Genomic DNA, 15,461 nt, shown 5'->3' with positions numbered 1-15,461 from the left:
CTTGGTAAAGATAAGCGCTTGAAAAGACACGGTACTTCAGAGTCTCTTTTCTCAGTTCACACTTTTCCTGAGTGTGCGGTTTCTTTGCAATATTTAGATAGATTAGAAGAGTCCATTTGATTTGAGTTATACATCATTTTAAAGCTTAAAGGCTGCTCTTTCAGAATATGCTCTTAATTTTATGTCTGGCGATTTTCTGTTTGTTTTGTGATTCAGGGTAACAGACGATCCTCTAAGGTTGGAAAGCATGATTCTGAAATATATGGTTTTTTTTCTTTCATTTGATAAGGCGTCCATAAGGTTCCACTGTTTCCACAGCACATGATTCTTCTAAAGTATACTTATGCATCAATCATCTTTGATCTTATAACTGTGTATCATCATCTCCTGAGTGGAAGTTAACTCAATTCTTACAAATTATTTCTACGCTGTTAAAATTAGAGAAAAAAAAAACACATAATAATGTATCATACAAGCACTTTAATAGATTCATTCGAACCTTCTTACAGCAATCACAGCTGATGCCAAAATCGACAAAGAAAAGTAAAGAAAATAGTAATACTCTTTGAACAGAAGATTCTAACCTTTGATTGTGAGGCCATAGAAGCCATTCCTGTGTAGAACGCGTCATGCAGCTGGACGTTCTTCAGTTTCATTGATCTGAGATTGGGTAGTGAGCAAATGCCTCGACCAGCAAGTCGAGCAGCAGAAGCAGGGCTATCGTCCTTGTCTGCTATATCACACGTATCTGACCGCTCCGATGCCTGATGATTGAAGAAGTAGAACATTAAGACATTCAGTTCTGCGTTTGTGTTATACTTGAAATGTGCAATAATCTGAACAGAAATGATGGAAAGAGGAATATTTGGTATTTTTCAATGAAAATTGTGCTACCAATATGCAGAGATATCAATTCTGAATGCATGGTCAGTTGAATGTCACAACTTGGGTATGCGATTGACATCCTCGTTTTCTTTGTGATCCGACCACTCATTGTGCGTGTGTGTATGTGTATGTGAGGCACACAAAATACAACAAATGAACTTTGACTGTAGAATTAAAACAGGTCATGAGAATTATAAGAATTAACGTATAATCATATCTCTCGTGAAAATAAAGCTCTAATGATGTACCTAGCTGCTGTGTCGGTGGCATAACAGTAATATAGAAACGTAGTGATGTGTAGGAGAGGTGAACAATACTTACAAAGTAACCACAGACCTGAAGTACATCGATCCATGGTCTGACACCTCGATTACAAATGAACAATGATGAAAGTGTGTTAAGATGAGGAATCAGAGGCTTGGCTGCATCCAGACAATTGCATTGAAACGCAACATCAATGACAAAAAACAGTTTGTGCTCATCCTCAAAATTTAACATCTCACATAAGAAACCTAGGACAGCCGTTCCAACATCTAGTCCTTGTGCTGCAGTGAAGTAGAGGAGGTATCGATACAACTGGTAGTCATCAATCAGCTGTTTTGTCAGCTGGTTGAACTCCTCCAGGTTTTTCTCATACAGCCATGCCAGATGTATTCCCGCTAGATACTCATGAAATAACTTGTGGGGAATTCGGTATTCAACTACAAGTTCTGTTTTTCTCTTGTTGTTTTCCCACTTTGAAACAAAACGCTTCTCTCTTGTGAGGACCCCAATATCACATGCCGTCTGTAAATCATTTTCACCTGCAGTGAGGTCTTTTCCTCTGAATACAAGTTCGTTACGAAGGAGACTATACAAAGCATCTTTGCCAAAATTCTGTAAACAGTCGCCACCTTCCTTTAATTTCTTTTGTTGGTCTTCTTGGTCAGTCACCTTACTAGCATAGTGCTCTTTAAGAAGGAGGATCAATTGGTCGAAGAGTTTGGAAAATGTCTTTAGTTCCTGAATCACACTGCGGCTTCCTTCGTTCTGCCAAATGAAACAAAGCATGCTGCAGTAAATGGGGTAGGGTGCCATATTCTGTGCTACAAGGCTGTCCTCCTCTGTCATCAATCTAATGAGACTCTCTCTGGCCTCTTCGTTGTTTTGGAAGAATTTCGAAATGTAGCAGGAAATATCACTTGGCTTGAAGCCCTCAATCTTAACAAATGCATACTGCTTCTTCAATTTCACATCGGCTCTTATCCGATCAGCTTTCCACGGTCTAGTGGTAACAATAACTCTGGAATTTTTGAACTTCTCGCACTTGATCACTGCAGGGGTGGCATCTCTTGAATCTTTTACGCTGATATCCTGACCGTACTCATCAAGACCGTCATAGAGAATCAGTACTTTCTGCTGGTTCGTTCGAATGTATTCGTCTAATTCAACCCAATCACAGTCCAGGTCGTCAGACAAATTGTTCATGATGGTATGACTAAAGCATGTACTCTCCTCGATTTCCCTAAGATGAATTAGGAAAAGGAGATCAATGGTCTGCAGACATCTTCCCAAAGCCCAGTCAAGTGCAAGTTTAGCAAGGAAAGTTGTCTTGCCAACACCCGCTTCTCCACAAACTGCAATACGTTTGGGCATACCTCTTTCAGTGCCAATCTGCTCCAAGTGTTTAATGAAATTATCATAACTGATTTTCTTTTTTTCACCCCTCTTATCATTAGAGAACATCACTAAATTTGTGTAGATATCCTGCAGCTTCACTGATGATTCCGGATAAAGAGGGGAAGTGCACACACTGCTGTACATGCTGACATAATGTTCCTGTAGCCCCTCCTTGATTTGTTGAATTCTGTCATTTATAGTGCCTTTACTGGCTGAGACTGAACTTGGTGAACCTGATGAATCTGAAAGAAGACAAAAATTGGGATCATCAATACCAACAAAATCTGGAATGCACACTATGCAACAAGGATTCTTCTATGTTCACCAAATCATGGATCCGGTCATCTCATTATAACATTAAAAAATAAAAAACAAAGCTAAAATGATTTGACTTCAAGAACGTCACGTTGTTAACCACATACCCTCTTCCGCAGCGCAGGGAGGGGTGGGGTACACTTGCTACAAGACATTGCTTCCATTTCTTTTCTAACATCCATTGAACATTTGTTAAAGTATCCTCCTTTAATTGAAAAAAAAACCTTGAAATTATCTAAACATTTCTCACCGACATAGTACAGCACGGGCACAAGATAGACAATAATCTAAACGTTTAAACTCTGAATCCATGGAATCATATTCACAATCTTTCTTAAGTGTTCTGCCATATTTCAATTCTGCACCACACACACACACACACACAAATAAAAGTTTCACTGGAATCAAACACCATTTTAACCCATTCCGGAAAAAAAAATCTTTACAGCTGTGATCATTCGGCAGATTTTCTCAATACATATTTCGGATGGGCAACATTCTGATAATCCCTTTTGATTAAAAGAACAAACGAAAAACAAACAAACAAACAAACACGTAATGATAATTTACACGTCATCGCCCAATATACTGCCGCAAACTTTTAATTCAAAGATTCAGTCTCTGATAGCTTGGCTACACTTGTAATCCTGAATCAGAATAAAAAGCCTGCCCGCTAATTCATATAATCACATTTCTACTTTGATGCAATTTTTAGTCTGTAACTCCCAAAATGAGTGCCAAAGTAATAACAGTAATTATACATCATTATATTTTTTTTTTTAACTTAAACACATATTCTACCATTTGCAGATGAAACAAAAACCCAGCATTCGTAATCTAAAATAGTTCCAAAATGTGAGTTTGGAATAGAAACAACAAGTGTAAAAATTTGAATTCGTATAATAAAAGTTAATATTGTTAAATACACAAAATGTGAACAATAGTTATAATAAAATTGTTGCCAGACTAAAACGTTTACAGGTATAGTTTCATGAGAAAAATACTGTTATCATCTTTCATTATATGGTAGGATGTAGAATGCTTTGTGATACAACAAACCTACACATGTGTATCAAATGTGTCCTGAAAATTGTTTAAATCACTTTTCCTAAAGGAAAACAGGACCTTTAAGGACATGATATTCTTTTATGGGAGGTGAGAGAAAAAATGTCTAGCAGAGTACAAATTAGGTAGATGAGGCATCTCTATCACGTGTGTGGATTCTTTCGATCGATTCCTACATTTTGGTAGTTGAAACACCCACAATGTCATCCTCTAGCAATTGTCTAGACAAATGACAAGTTAATAGCTGAAGGCAAATGTCAAGTAATAAGCTGAAATACCACTGGCCATTTTATCTTAAGCATAATTCTCTCAGTATGATCCCTTCATGCTGGGAGTTATGATACCGCTAACATTCAACCTTTGTATTTTTTTTTATTGAAATTACAGAAGTTACTGCAGATGAATCGAATATTTATTTTTTTTTTTTACACCGAATATCAAATGTATCAATAACAGAAAATATGTGGATGTGTTTTGGATCTCCCTGAAGGCATTTTTGAATTTATGTGTGTGTCTGTTATTTTTTGTTTAATACATTTTTTTTCTGTATCCGTGTATATACATTTTATCTGCATGTTTTTAGGAATATTTTATTGTATATACTATCATGTGCTTTGTAAGAAGCAAATAAAGAGTATAATAATAATAATAATAATAATTGTAGTATATTGCAGACAGTCTTCATGGCATAACACGTTACCATGTATTTCCTAATACATTGCTGCAAGAATGTCCTAAATTGTCATTTAAGTTAATGCAGATAATTGAATTTTTAGTTGAATTATAAATAAAGTAATCACGATTGAGAGTTTGAACAATAATTGCAAGAATTCCTTCCAAATGTTTGATGACAAGAGATCATAAAATATATGCATTCATACAAGTTTGGTAAGTGAGGAAATAAATAGGGCAGAAAGATTATGAAGGTTGATTTTGGGAATAAATAAAATTGTACATTAAACCAAGGTAAAGGATTACGGGAATTAGGAGTAACCCCTATAATCACCTATCGTCATTGCCCTGTTACAAGTTATTTCTCCCTTGATCTTTGATTATATTGATGCTACGTAGTCACTAAGGTTATTGCCATGAGGCCAGAATATGATAATGTTGTCATTATTGGCCCTGTACAGAACAGAAACTGGTGAATGATTAGCATTATTTTAGGTACCAATACTTGGCTCCTTCAGCAGAATGCTGCTTGTCACTGGCAGCCTGGCATTTTCTTCAAGTAATTCCAGACTCAACTTTAATTGGCAGGTGGAGGAGAGGAAACAGAGATGCCACAAAAGTGCGTATATGACTTTCTGCTCTACCATGAGGTATCATTATCATTATTTATTTAATTTATTTATTTATTCATTTATTTATTTAACCATATAAATACCATCTAGGCTACATAGCATAAACATTATAATCATGTAACACAAAATGGTAGAGGAACAGATCATGACAATAATTACGGTGTACATTTATTTAATCAGGACTACTCTTTAAATAATCATTATCATGTTTGTCTCCTGTATCACTCTGTCTATAGGTTGACAACCCTATGCATTGTTTTTAGACTTCACAGTGCACACAATACTTTTCATCACTTTTAATCCTTACAGTATGATGACCTACCAGAGGGTAGATGTGTCTCAGCAATCTGGACAAGCTTGGCTCTCATCAGAGCTTCTCTCAAGTCTGATCGAAGCGACGACGTGCTCACTCCCATACTCCATTTACGAAGCATGCTGAGAGTCCCTCTGCTCGTTATGTCATGGTAGCGACTGTTAGTTTGTATAAAGGTATCGATTTCTCCCAGAGAGAAACCCAACTGTGTCCCAAGGTTCTCAATGTCGTCAATGCTTGAAATATCTCTGGCAATACCTTTCAGAAGGATATCCACGTCATCTGACATCCTGTGATAAATTGAGAGGAATCGGCCCATTTTGAATTCTGTATAATTATATACATTGATTACGTGAATAATCAAGTACCCCGATCAGTTCTGCTTGTTCAAGTTTGATGCAAATCCTATTTTATCCCTGATTGAGTCCCCTGCACCATTAAAGGGGATTACGCCCTAAGTGTAAACAATCACGGGTCGCAGTAAATTCATTTGATCTGTAACATTGGGTCGTCAGGGATATCATTTCTATTGCAACTGATTGACAATTGCCCTACATCGACAAAAATAAGCACTGAGTAGCCATGATGGACAATCATGGGCGTACGTACTCGAGCAGGATTCGAACCTACGACGTCCTGAATTCCGGACAGGCGTTACCTCCACTAGACCACCGAGCTTTACAAAAGAGAGATTTCTAATGGATAAGATTCAGTCTTCTGTCGCGGCGGAGTTACTTAGATGCCTCTCAATTTGCAAGAGAGATATGTGATACAATACATTCCAAGATCTGGTCTGTGAACTTAAATGTATTCACTTCTGTCGTATAATCAGCTTACACTACTGTTTCATCAGAGTGCTATGACTGAAACATAACGAATTTAAACATCCGTTTATTGTACTTTTCTAACAATTAATGACTACAAAATCAAGGCCTACACCATCGAGTAGGCCGGCATACTCACCACAGTAGAAAATAGTACATCCATTTACATTGCAGTGATTAAAGACATCTCATGTGTATTTCTGCTGATGATGAGCATTTGTCTGTGTGTGTGTGTGTGTGTGTTCAAGCTATTCATTTATTTTCATTCGGGGTCTTATTGGCATGCAAGAAGAAAGTTCAGGCGATTCTTTTTAAATTTCTGATCATCAATGAACCGCGTTTTGGTTTTGTTGTTGTTGTTGTTTTTTATTTTTTATTTTTTTTGTGCACTAGTATTTTGAAATGAGTAACCCTCGATGGATTCCACAACCAGATTTTCACTTCTTCGTGGATACCTGGATAGTTAGTGACAATTAGGCAATCTTCTACGTGACGAATCGCAAACAGGAGAAAGTCGATGTAACGTACACAAATAGATATGAGTTAGCCCAGATGCTAACCTTAACATGCAATCAAAGTAGTCGTATCAGTTTGTACAATGCAAAACCAAGTTCGAATGGCTAAGAAAAAATTGCTATGAATATAACCAGCCCCAATTCAGATGCCCTGTTAAGTCGGCAAATCGTTTTAGTCATGATTCGAAATGTGCCTATTGAAAACCAATGTCAATCAAATGAACATTCCCGACTGTTTTTTTTTTTTTTTTTTTTGTGTGTGTGTGTGTGTGTGTGTGTGTGAAGCAATCACAGCAAAATGTTTTTCAAATGAACTAAACATGATTTTACACAATTCAGAAACATACACTTGGAACTTTCCATTTTTTAAAGAGAAACCCGGTATGCAAGCTTTATCCACTATCCTGCCTGTCATCTAAACTGAAAAATCATACGGACGATTTGAAGACATTCCTATCTGATTAAAAATTCCTGTTGTGACTGTGATATGGTTTACCTCTTCTCATGAACTTGGTGTTGAAACTTGGCACGTTTTGCAGCCTTGGTTGGCTGTTCTTACCTCTCAAGCTTTTTGGGCATGGTTTCCAGCGAAGTATTGCCGCCCATAATGCATGAAGTCGAAATGGAGGATGGTGCAGGGTTGTAGTAAGTTTGTCCTATACTGGCGATTTCACGTCGTAGGGCGGAAGGCGGCTAGACTGGGAGGTGGGCGTGGCTAATTGATGAACTGATCATCAGAACACCTCACCGGACTGAATTCTATGACCTGGAATGAATGAGGCATATGATCACTCTTTTTGCTGTTATTGATCAGTGTACTTTATATTTGTGTAGGATAGAGAACTGTCTCCTGGGCACTGTTGCAAATAAGTTGAGATCTTCATTAAACATTAAACATTAAACATACATAATATTATCTAAGTACCAAATTCTGATTGACCAATATCTGACTTGAGTAAGATATTCTAACTTGCATTTGATTGCATGTGCTCATCCAAAAGAACGCAGAATTCAAAAAAAAAAAAATGGATTAGAGTAGTTTGATTACTATCGTGATTATGAAGTGTACTTTTAGTTGTATTATAGACCTACCTGCATCGTTTGTGTGAAGAAATAAACGATTAAGAAAAAAAATAATCAAGAAGGCCGATTACACTCAGGAACTAATCATAGTCCCGGAGCCTTTTCTGTTCGCGTGCTGCGCTCACTTGTGTGTGTGTATGTGAGTGTGTGTGTTTGTGTGTTTGTGTGTGCATGGGTGTGTTTCAGTTTCAGTTTCAGCAAGTTTTATTTATCCATTGTATAGAGCAAAAATAAGTATGACAATATCACATATTCGCAAATCATGGTCATATAAACAGGGGTTCGTGGTATAATCATGAATTAAAATAATACATTCTATATTTCATGACGACAAATCTTTATTGGTATAAAGTTGGAGGAGTCCGTTTGTTAATTTATTGGTATAAAGGTGGAGGAGTCCGTTCGTCAATTATCAAATCGCTTGAATTGGACAAGGGCGCGTAAGAATTACGGCTTGGAACAATTCATTTTTTTTTTTTTTTTTTTTACAGAAGGAACACAACACATACGTATATAGAGAATAACTAACACAAAACTTTCATTTATTTTGAATGTCACTTGACCGAAATGGACAACACAAGGTGGAAAATACAAAAGGAAAAATAAGAAAAACGAGAATAAGGGACAAAAATAAGAGGTACTCATATAGCAAAAGTAAAGAGAAGAGGAAAGAAGGGAAGGGGAAGAAAACGTATTTAATGTTCAGGAGTTGGGAGCTAAAAACGGCATATTTTTAATTCGAGTGATATATTCTTCTGCGCTGCAAAAGCTTCTGATGTGTTTGATGATAATGAACAGTTAAATGAAAAGATGTGTTTTGAGCCGTAATTTAAAGACTGCTATGGTTGGGGATTTCCGGACTTCTAATGGTAGATCATTCCAGAGTTTGGGAGCTGCACAGGCAAATGCTCTGGCTTCCAGTTTTACTTTTGTTTTACATGTTGGAATTTGTAAGAGAAGAGTGTCCTTAGAACTGCGCAAATTGTGAGTGTGTCTATGGGATTTAAATACGAATAATTCGGATATGTACCTGGGGGTTTGACCAATGAGTGACTTATATACAATCAACAAAATCTTAAACAATATTCGTTTACGAATCGGAAGCCAGTTTAAGTCTTTCAGAAGAGGAGTAATCCTTGAAAACCTGGATTTGTTACAAATAAGCCTTGCGCAGGAGTTTTGGACTCGCTGCAGGCCCCAAACTTGAGAATCAGGGAGTATATATACAATAATCCAATTTACTAATAATACATGCTTGGACAATCATTTTCATACTATTCTCATCGAAATATTCCTATTATATTTTGGATCATAAATTTGTCTTCCATTAATTGGTTAAAAGAGCTTCACGTGATTATAGGTATTTTGAACTATTTTAGAATGTTGGGTGTGTTTGACACTCCATGAAGTACTATTTGCAAAATGACGTCACTTTTATGATGACATTTTGCAAATAGTATACTATTTTGCAAATAGTATACTATTTGCAAAATGATGTCACAATCACCCTTCTTTACAATAGTGTACCCGTCCGGTCCCGAATTCTAGTGTTCAGGTTTGCAGCGGCCATACGATCGCTTGGATACATGCGACGGCCAACTCTAGCGGTGTCACGGCTACTACGTTTTTCAATTTCCGATCTCTCGCACTGTTGCGTATTGAAGGCGCTGCGCTGCCGCCGCAGTGCGGCTAAGCCTATATAATAATTTTCACTTTTTATTCAAATTTTTGATCGAAAATATAAAACAAATATACTTTGCCTAGTTTCGAGTTTCTTGTTAAAACTATGGGCCTCGGTGACTCCAAAATAGTACTATTTTGGAGTCACCTCTGCCCACAGTTTTAACAAGAAACTCGCAAGGCCAAGTATATTTGTACAATACGTATAAGATTATATGACATAATTATGGTATAATGATTTACACACATTTGTGATGTGTGCTTCCATGTTAAAGGTCCTGTTTACCTTTGGGAGCAGTGATTTAAAATATTTTCAAGATATGACATTATGCATATGTGTAGGTCTGTTGTACCACAAAACATCCTATCATATAAAGTTTGGGTGATGAAGCCTAAAATATACGATCAACGAGCGCTCTTCTATGCAAACAGGAAAGAGCTGAAGGGTACGAACATCTGTTCATGAGAGTCTCACCGGTGAAAGGCAAGGATGGCTGAACGAATATCGTACCCAGCACCAACCAACAAAGTGTGGTCACAGAATGGTAAGATAAACAACAAACTTCTGATGGTCGTGTGTAGAGCAGATCTACAAAAAGCTGAATATCAGATAGAAAATCATTGACTTCCGGAACTTTGAACCCATGCACGTTCCAATCCCAATAGTGCATAACATTTTTCTTTCTTTGCACTTCGGTAATTACTCAATCCTTGTAACCATTGTTATTGTCCTAAGAAACTCTCAATTTTCTTTATTATTTGTACCGTTTTTGTCTCGCCCACCGGAGGTGAAGGCGAGACTAAGGGATCCAAATGGCGTCCGTCCGTCGTCCGTCACAAATGTTAAAGTTTACCTGCAAGACTCTCTTATGATGCATAACATGGCAACTGTTACAGCAATGGCAGCCACACTTGGATGATAGAAGCACTAGGGGTATCTTCATGTTATGGTGTTGTCGGAGGTCATGTGATGATGTCAAAGGTCATTTGAGGTCATATATTAAAGAGTATGTGCAAGACTCTCTTTTCTATGTTAAAGTTTACCTGCAAGACTCTCTTTTGACAAATAACTTCACATAAGTTGCTTGGATTACAACCTAACTTGGGTCATAGATGCACTGGGGGTACCTTCATGTTATGGTGCCGTTGGAGGTCACAGGATAAGGTCAAAGGTCATTTGAGGTCATACGTTAAAGTTTACTTGCAAGACTCTCTTATCACACGTAACTCGACACATATTGCTACAATGGCAATCAAACTTGGATGATGGATGTACTGGGGGTACCTTCATGTTATGGGTGCTGTAAGAGGTCACATGATAAGGTCAAATGTCATTTGAGGTCATACGTTAAAGTTTACTTGCAAGACTCTCTTATCACATGTAACTCAGCACATGTTGCTACAATGGCAATCAAACTTGGGTGATGGTAGATGTCTCTTGGGGAGTTGAAGGTAACCACAAGGTCAAAGGTCACAGACAGGGGTCAACAAACTTTTAGGGCCCAATGTTATGTTTTTAGGGGCGTTTTGATTGTGGCTCATAACTTTTGATCCCTATGTCCGTTTGTGACCAAAGTTGGACGGTAGATGTCCCTTGGGGAGTTGAAGGTCATCACAAGGTCAAAGGTCACAGAAAGGGGTCAACAAATTTTTAGGGCCCAATGTTAAGTTTTTATGGCGCGTTTTAATTCGATTATGGCTCATTACTTTTGATCCCTTTGTCCGTTTGTGACCAAACTTGGATGGTAAATGTCCCTTGGGGTGTTGAAGGTCACCACAAGGTCAAAGGTCATAAGCAGGTCAATTAACTTCTGGGAGTTATAGAAATATTAATTCCTTGTATGCGAATGGGCGAGACACAATTTGGCACTTGCCTTGTTTATGTCCGTGAGCTATAATTAAATGTAACATATGTTTGAAAGTAGTACGAAACAAGAATGATAAGTATAACGCCAATGCAAATGCGGCAATGTGTGCCATGAAAATTGTGTTTCCGACGTAGATGCCGAGAAATTGTCCTCTCGAATATGGTTATGCTCCTTCTGTATGGCAGCAGAGTTCCCAACCAGAATAGTAGATGATGATGAATTCCAGTGTACACTGAAATTTTTTTTATAGCAATGTTAACATTGATACCTCTAAACTTAGTGCCTCTATCTGTCTATTGTGAATGTCCTCTCAGTTGATGAACAGGATATTGAATCTGATTGCAATTTGGAAGATTTAGACAGTCCCTGTCACCATTACTTCAGTGACACATTTAATGCTAAAGTTTCGAATTTACAAATGCCACACACCTTTTCACTTTTTCATTTGAATGCTCGAAGTCTTGCCTCAAAATTCCACCGAGTTGAAGATCACCTCCAGACTTTAACTCATCAATTCAGTATATATGCATTCACCGAAACATGGTTTGATGAAAGTGTTGCTGCGATGTACAATTTAGCTGGATATAACTTTGTTTATAAAGCAAGAGAAAAGAGAGGCGATGGTTGTTGTCTGTATATCCAAAATGATTTCGCCTTTAAAAACCGATCGGATCTGCAGTTTGATTCGTAGAATGTTGATACCCTCTTTTTTTTTAGATTGAACAGGCGTCCAGAAAGGGCTTGTGCCGAAAGAGTGGGTTGGGTGGTGGCGCGTCGCGTTAATGGGAACACCACCCTTCGTCCAAAGCCCCCCCCCCCCCCCCCCCCCCCCCGGTTTTGCCGAAAGGGTGCGTTGGGAGCGTTGGGTCGCGTCGCGTTGACTGGAACCCCACCCTTCGTCCAAACCCCCCCCCCCCCCCCGGTTTTGCCGAAAGGGTGCGTTGGTACCATAGAGATGTATACTAATAATATACTAGAGCGCGGACTGCGTGTGGCGCGTACGCAGTGCTCGTGTGCCGAGTTGAAAAGGCCGCGCGCCATCTTTGTCCGGGCAAAAACAAATACCGCGTCCGGGCAGCGCAGTAGTGGTGGACACGTAACAAGTACACAAGCGCTCACGCATACTAGTATAATGCATATAGGCCCTACTTGTCTTTCAGCAAGAAGATGAGGGGGTCGGAGATGAGAGAAGGAAACAACTCAAAAATTGAAGTTGCTCAGCAATCTCTTATGAGTGGTAAAGAAAATGAAAATTAAACAAAGTTTTACCTTATTCTCCACGAGGTAATACTTTCAAGCCGACCGAACACGACCATGGTCCATGCAATATAAAGGGTTCTCTCGGTCGATCTCCAGACAGCCGGGTGCCCCTTGTGATATGATAATTACCGCAATTACATTAAATTGTCCTATAAGCTGCGTCAATCTTTGTATTTTTTTTGCAATTATATATTTTCTGTATGAGGGGACTGCATTCTATAGTCCTGACATCTGTGTATACCAGTGTTTCATTGTATGTCTATTTTTTTTTGTTGGTGGAAATGAAATAAATCATTTCTATAAGTACGCGTAGGCATATTGGTTCCATGACATAATGTCCAAGCTCGAAATGCTAATGTTGAAGCTTACATAAACCCTAACCCAAATCATAACACCTAACCCTAATCCTAATCCTCACCCTGGGGCTGCCTTGAACCAAAAGCCCAATCATACCCATGATGCTATATAACTCTATTTTCAGAAAGATATCAATGCCGGAGCATAATATGTCCTGTCACCAGGCATATTATTACGTATTCTAGCTTTTCTCACACTACCATCATAGTCAAATTAACTGCTGTATAGCAAAGGGTGGAGGAACGATTTTTTTATTTATTTATTTATTTATTTATTGTTTGTTTGTTTGTTTGTTTGTTTGTTTGTTTTGTTTTGTTTTGTTTTTTTTTTTTTTGGGGGGGGGGGGGGGTCAAGGGCCAAATAGGGTACTTAGATAAGAGCACTTTTTAAACTTAAAAAGGGGAGTTTTTTTTTAATTTTGGAAAGGGCGCAATTAATGCCCCCCCCCCCCCCGTTCCGCCGACCTTGCATATAGTTATGTACTGTATTAGCTATCTAGTAGCACTAGATCGAGAATGGCTGAGGGAGGGCGGATTGCCCCCTGATGAATTTTGCAAGACCTTTTCTTTTCTTTTTCTTTTTTTTTTGTCTTGAATCAATCTGTTTAACACACACTATAAATGTCATTTTAGTTACTTGTGAAAGGAAACTCCGCTCCCCTTCTTTTCTCCTGTTTCTACATCCAAAAGCAACACATATTTTGCAACATAGATCTATGCTACTTTAAGTAGAATTTGCAAATTTAAGAACACTTTCAATTTCCAAACTCCGATGGAGACTTTGGCATAGATGCTAGCCTACTGCCGTTGCATCCCGTCGTCGATCTCCCTGCATGCTCCGCTAGCACTATACGTTATCGGTACGGTCGCTAGTCGAAATTTGCCCGGACCAAAATGGCGAACGCCTCCTTCTATCGGTCACAGGGATTTTACGGAGTCCGCCCTCTAGTGTTCTTAGTATACATCTCTATGGATAGGACACACCATAGAGCTGCAGTGCTATATGGGACACACACAAAAGAAGAACAAGAGCCTTGTCCAGTGTGTTACACGAAATTTTCCTTTATTTACTGCCTGTCCCTTGACATCTTGTATTTGTCCTTCACTAAAGATTCACTGCGCATTACAGTTATTACCAACCGCAAGGTCACTACCATAATGTGAACGCCGTGTGTTATGAATATACTATGCTTACCGACTGAATGTTATTCCTGAAACTCGTTTCTAAGAGACCTACGGTGTTCTAAGTCATGAACATGTATTTCCGGTAATCAAGTTATTATTCAACTTGTGTTCGTTCACCTTTGATAACGGATGAGTTCATAAACGCTATGTTTTCTCCTGATAACGATGCAAATGATTATCAATCAGCTGCACTAAACCCCCCCCCCCTAAATTCTTATGACAGTGAAGAAGTTGAAGATTCCGATTTTATTACTTCTTTACACACAGAAACCAAAGATCTGAAGCTTGATTTTGACACTTATGGTGCGTCTGCTCGAAATGAAAGCCAACTTTCTCACCACCACTTGGAAAAAGAAATAATTACATTTTCTCATTCACACTGCAATGAACTTTTTGTTTCACTGTTTGAACATTAGAAGAATTTCGATCAATTACTCTTATTTCTCAACGAATTACAATTTAAACACAGCATTATCGGTCTCAGTGAAACCTGGCTCAAGGAAACGTCAACTTCTTCTCTATTTACCATCGACAGTTTTAAATTAGTTACCAAAAACAGGACTTTCAAAAGTGGTGGTGTTGTAGGTTTCTACGTCACGCAAAATTTAAACCACAAACTGTTAAATGAAAATTGTATTATGTCTGAATGCCTTGAGAGTATTTTCATTGAGGTCATGACCCCAAACAAGGGGGAAATCATTTTGGGGGAAATTTATAGACCTCCACATTCCAACCTTTCTGAATTCATTGAGCTATTTCACAATCTTCTCTCTGTTGATCACTTTGACAATAAGACATGCTTCATTATGGGTAACTTCAATATAAATCTTCTAAATTGTAATGATACTTTAATCTGTCAAGACTTTCTTAATTTTTTGTTGTCAAAATCATTCATTCCTCTTATCGGGAAACCTAGTCGGATATCTGATGCTACTTCTACTCTCATCGATAATATATTCGTTAATAATCTATTTACTGATGTTACTTCTGGTATGGTAGTTTCTGATCTTACCGATCATTTCCGATATATGCGCTTGTACCACACTTTTCTACTATGAAAATGCCTACCCTTAACTAATGTTTTCGTGACACGTCCGAATGTAATCGTGGGATTGAGGTCAGTTGATTGGTCCTCTGTTTATAATCAAA

The 15,461-nt window shown here is 38.1% G+C and overlaps 1 protein-coding gene across 1 annotated transcript; it reads right to left on the bottom strand.

Moving 5' to 3' along the window:
* Window positions 1–1,266: 1,266 nt before the first annotated feature.
* Window positions 1,267–5,830, bottom strand: LOC139732906 (NACHT, LRR and PYD domains-containing protein 1 homolog; the record flags this gene model as incomplete). The annotated part of the gene is made up of 2 exons (XM_071643742.1): window positions 5,551–5,830; window positions 1,267–2,786 (listed from the first exon to the last, which is right to left on the bottom strand). Coding segments are annotated over exons 1-2 (1,800 nt in total), but the record flags the coding sequence as incomplete, so codon positions are not given.
* Window positions 5,831–15,461: the final 9,631 nt, after the last annotated feature.

This window comes from Diadema antillarum, unplaced genomic scaffold (assembly GCF_040938485.1).
Source record: "Diadema antillarum isolate AM-2024a unplaced genomic scaffold, OU_Dant_1.0 seq00000455_RagTag, whole genome shotgun sequence".
Classification (NCBI taxonomy): domain Eukaryota; kingdom Metazoa; phylum Echinodermata; class Echinoidea; order Diadematoida; family Diadematidae; genus Diadema; species Diadema antillarum.
This window is presented reverse-complemented; position numbering and strand designations above follow the sequence as displayed.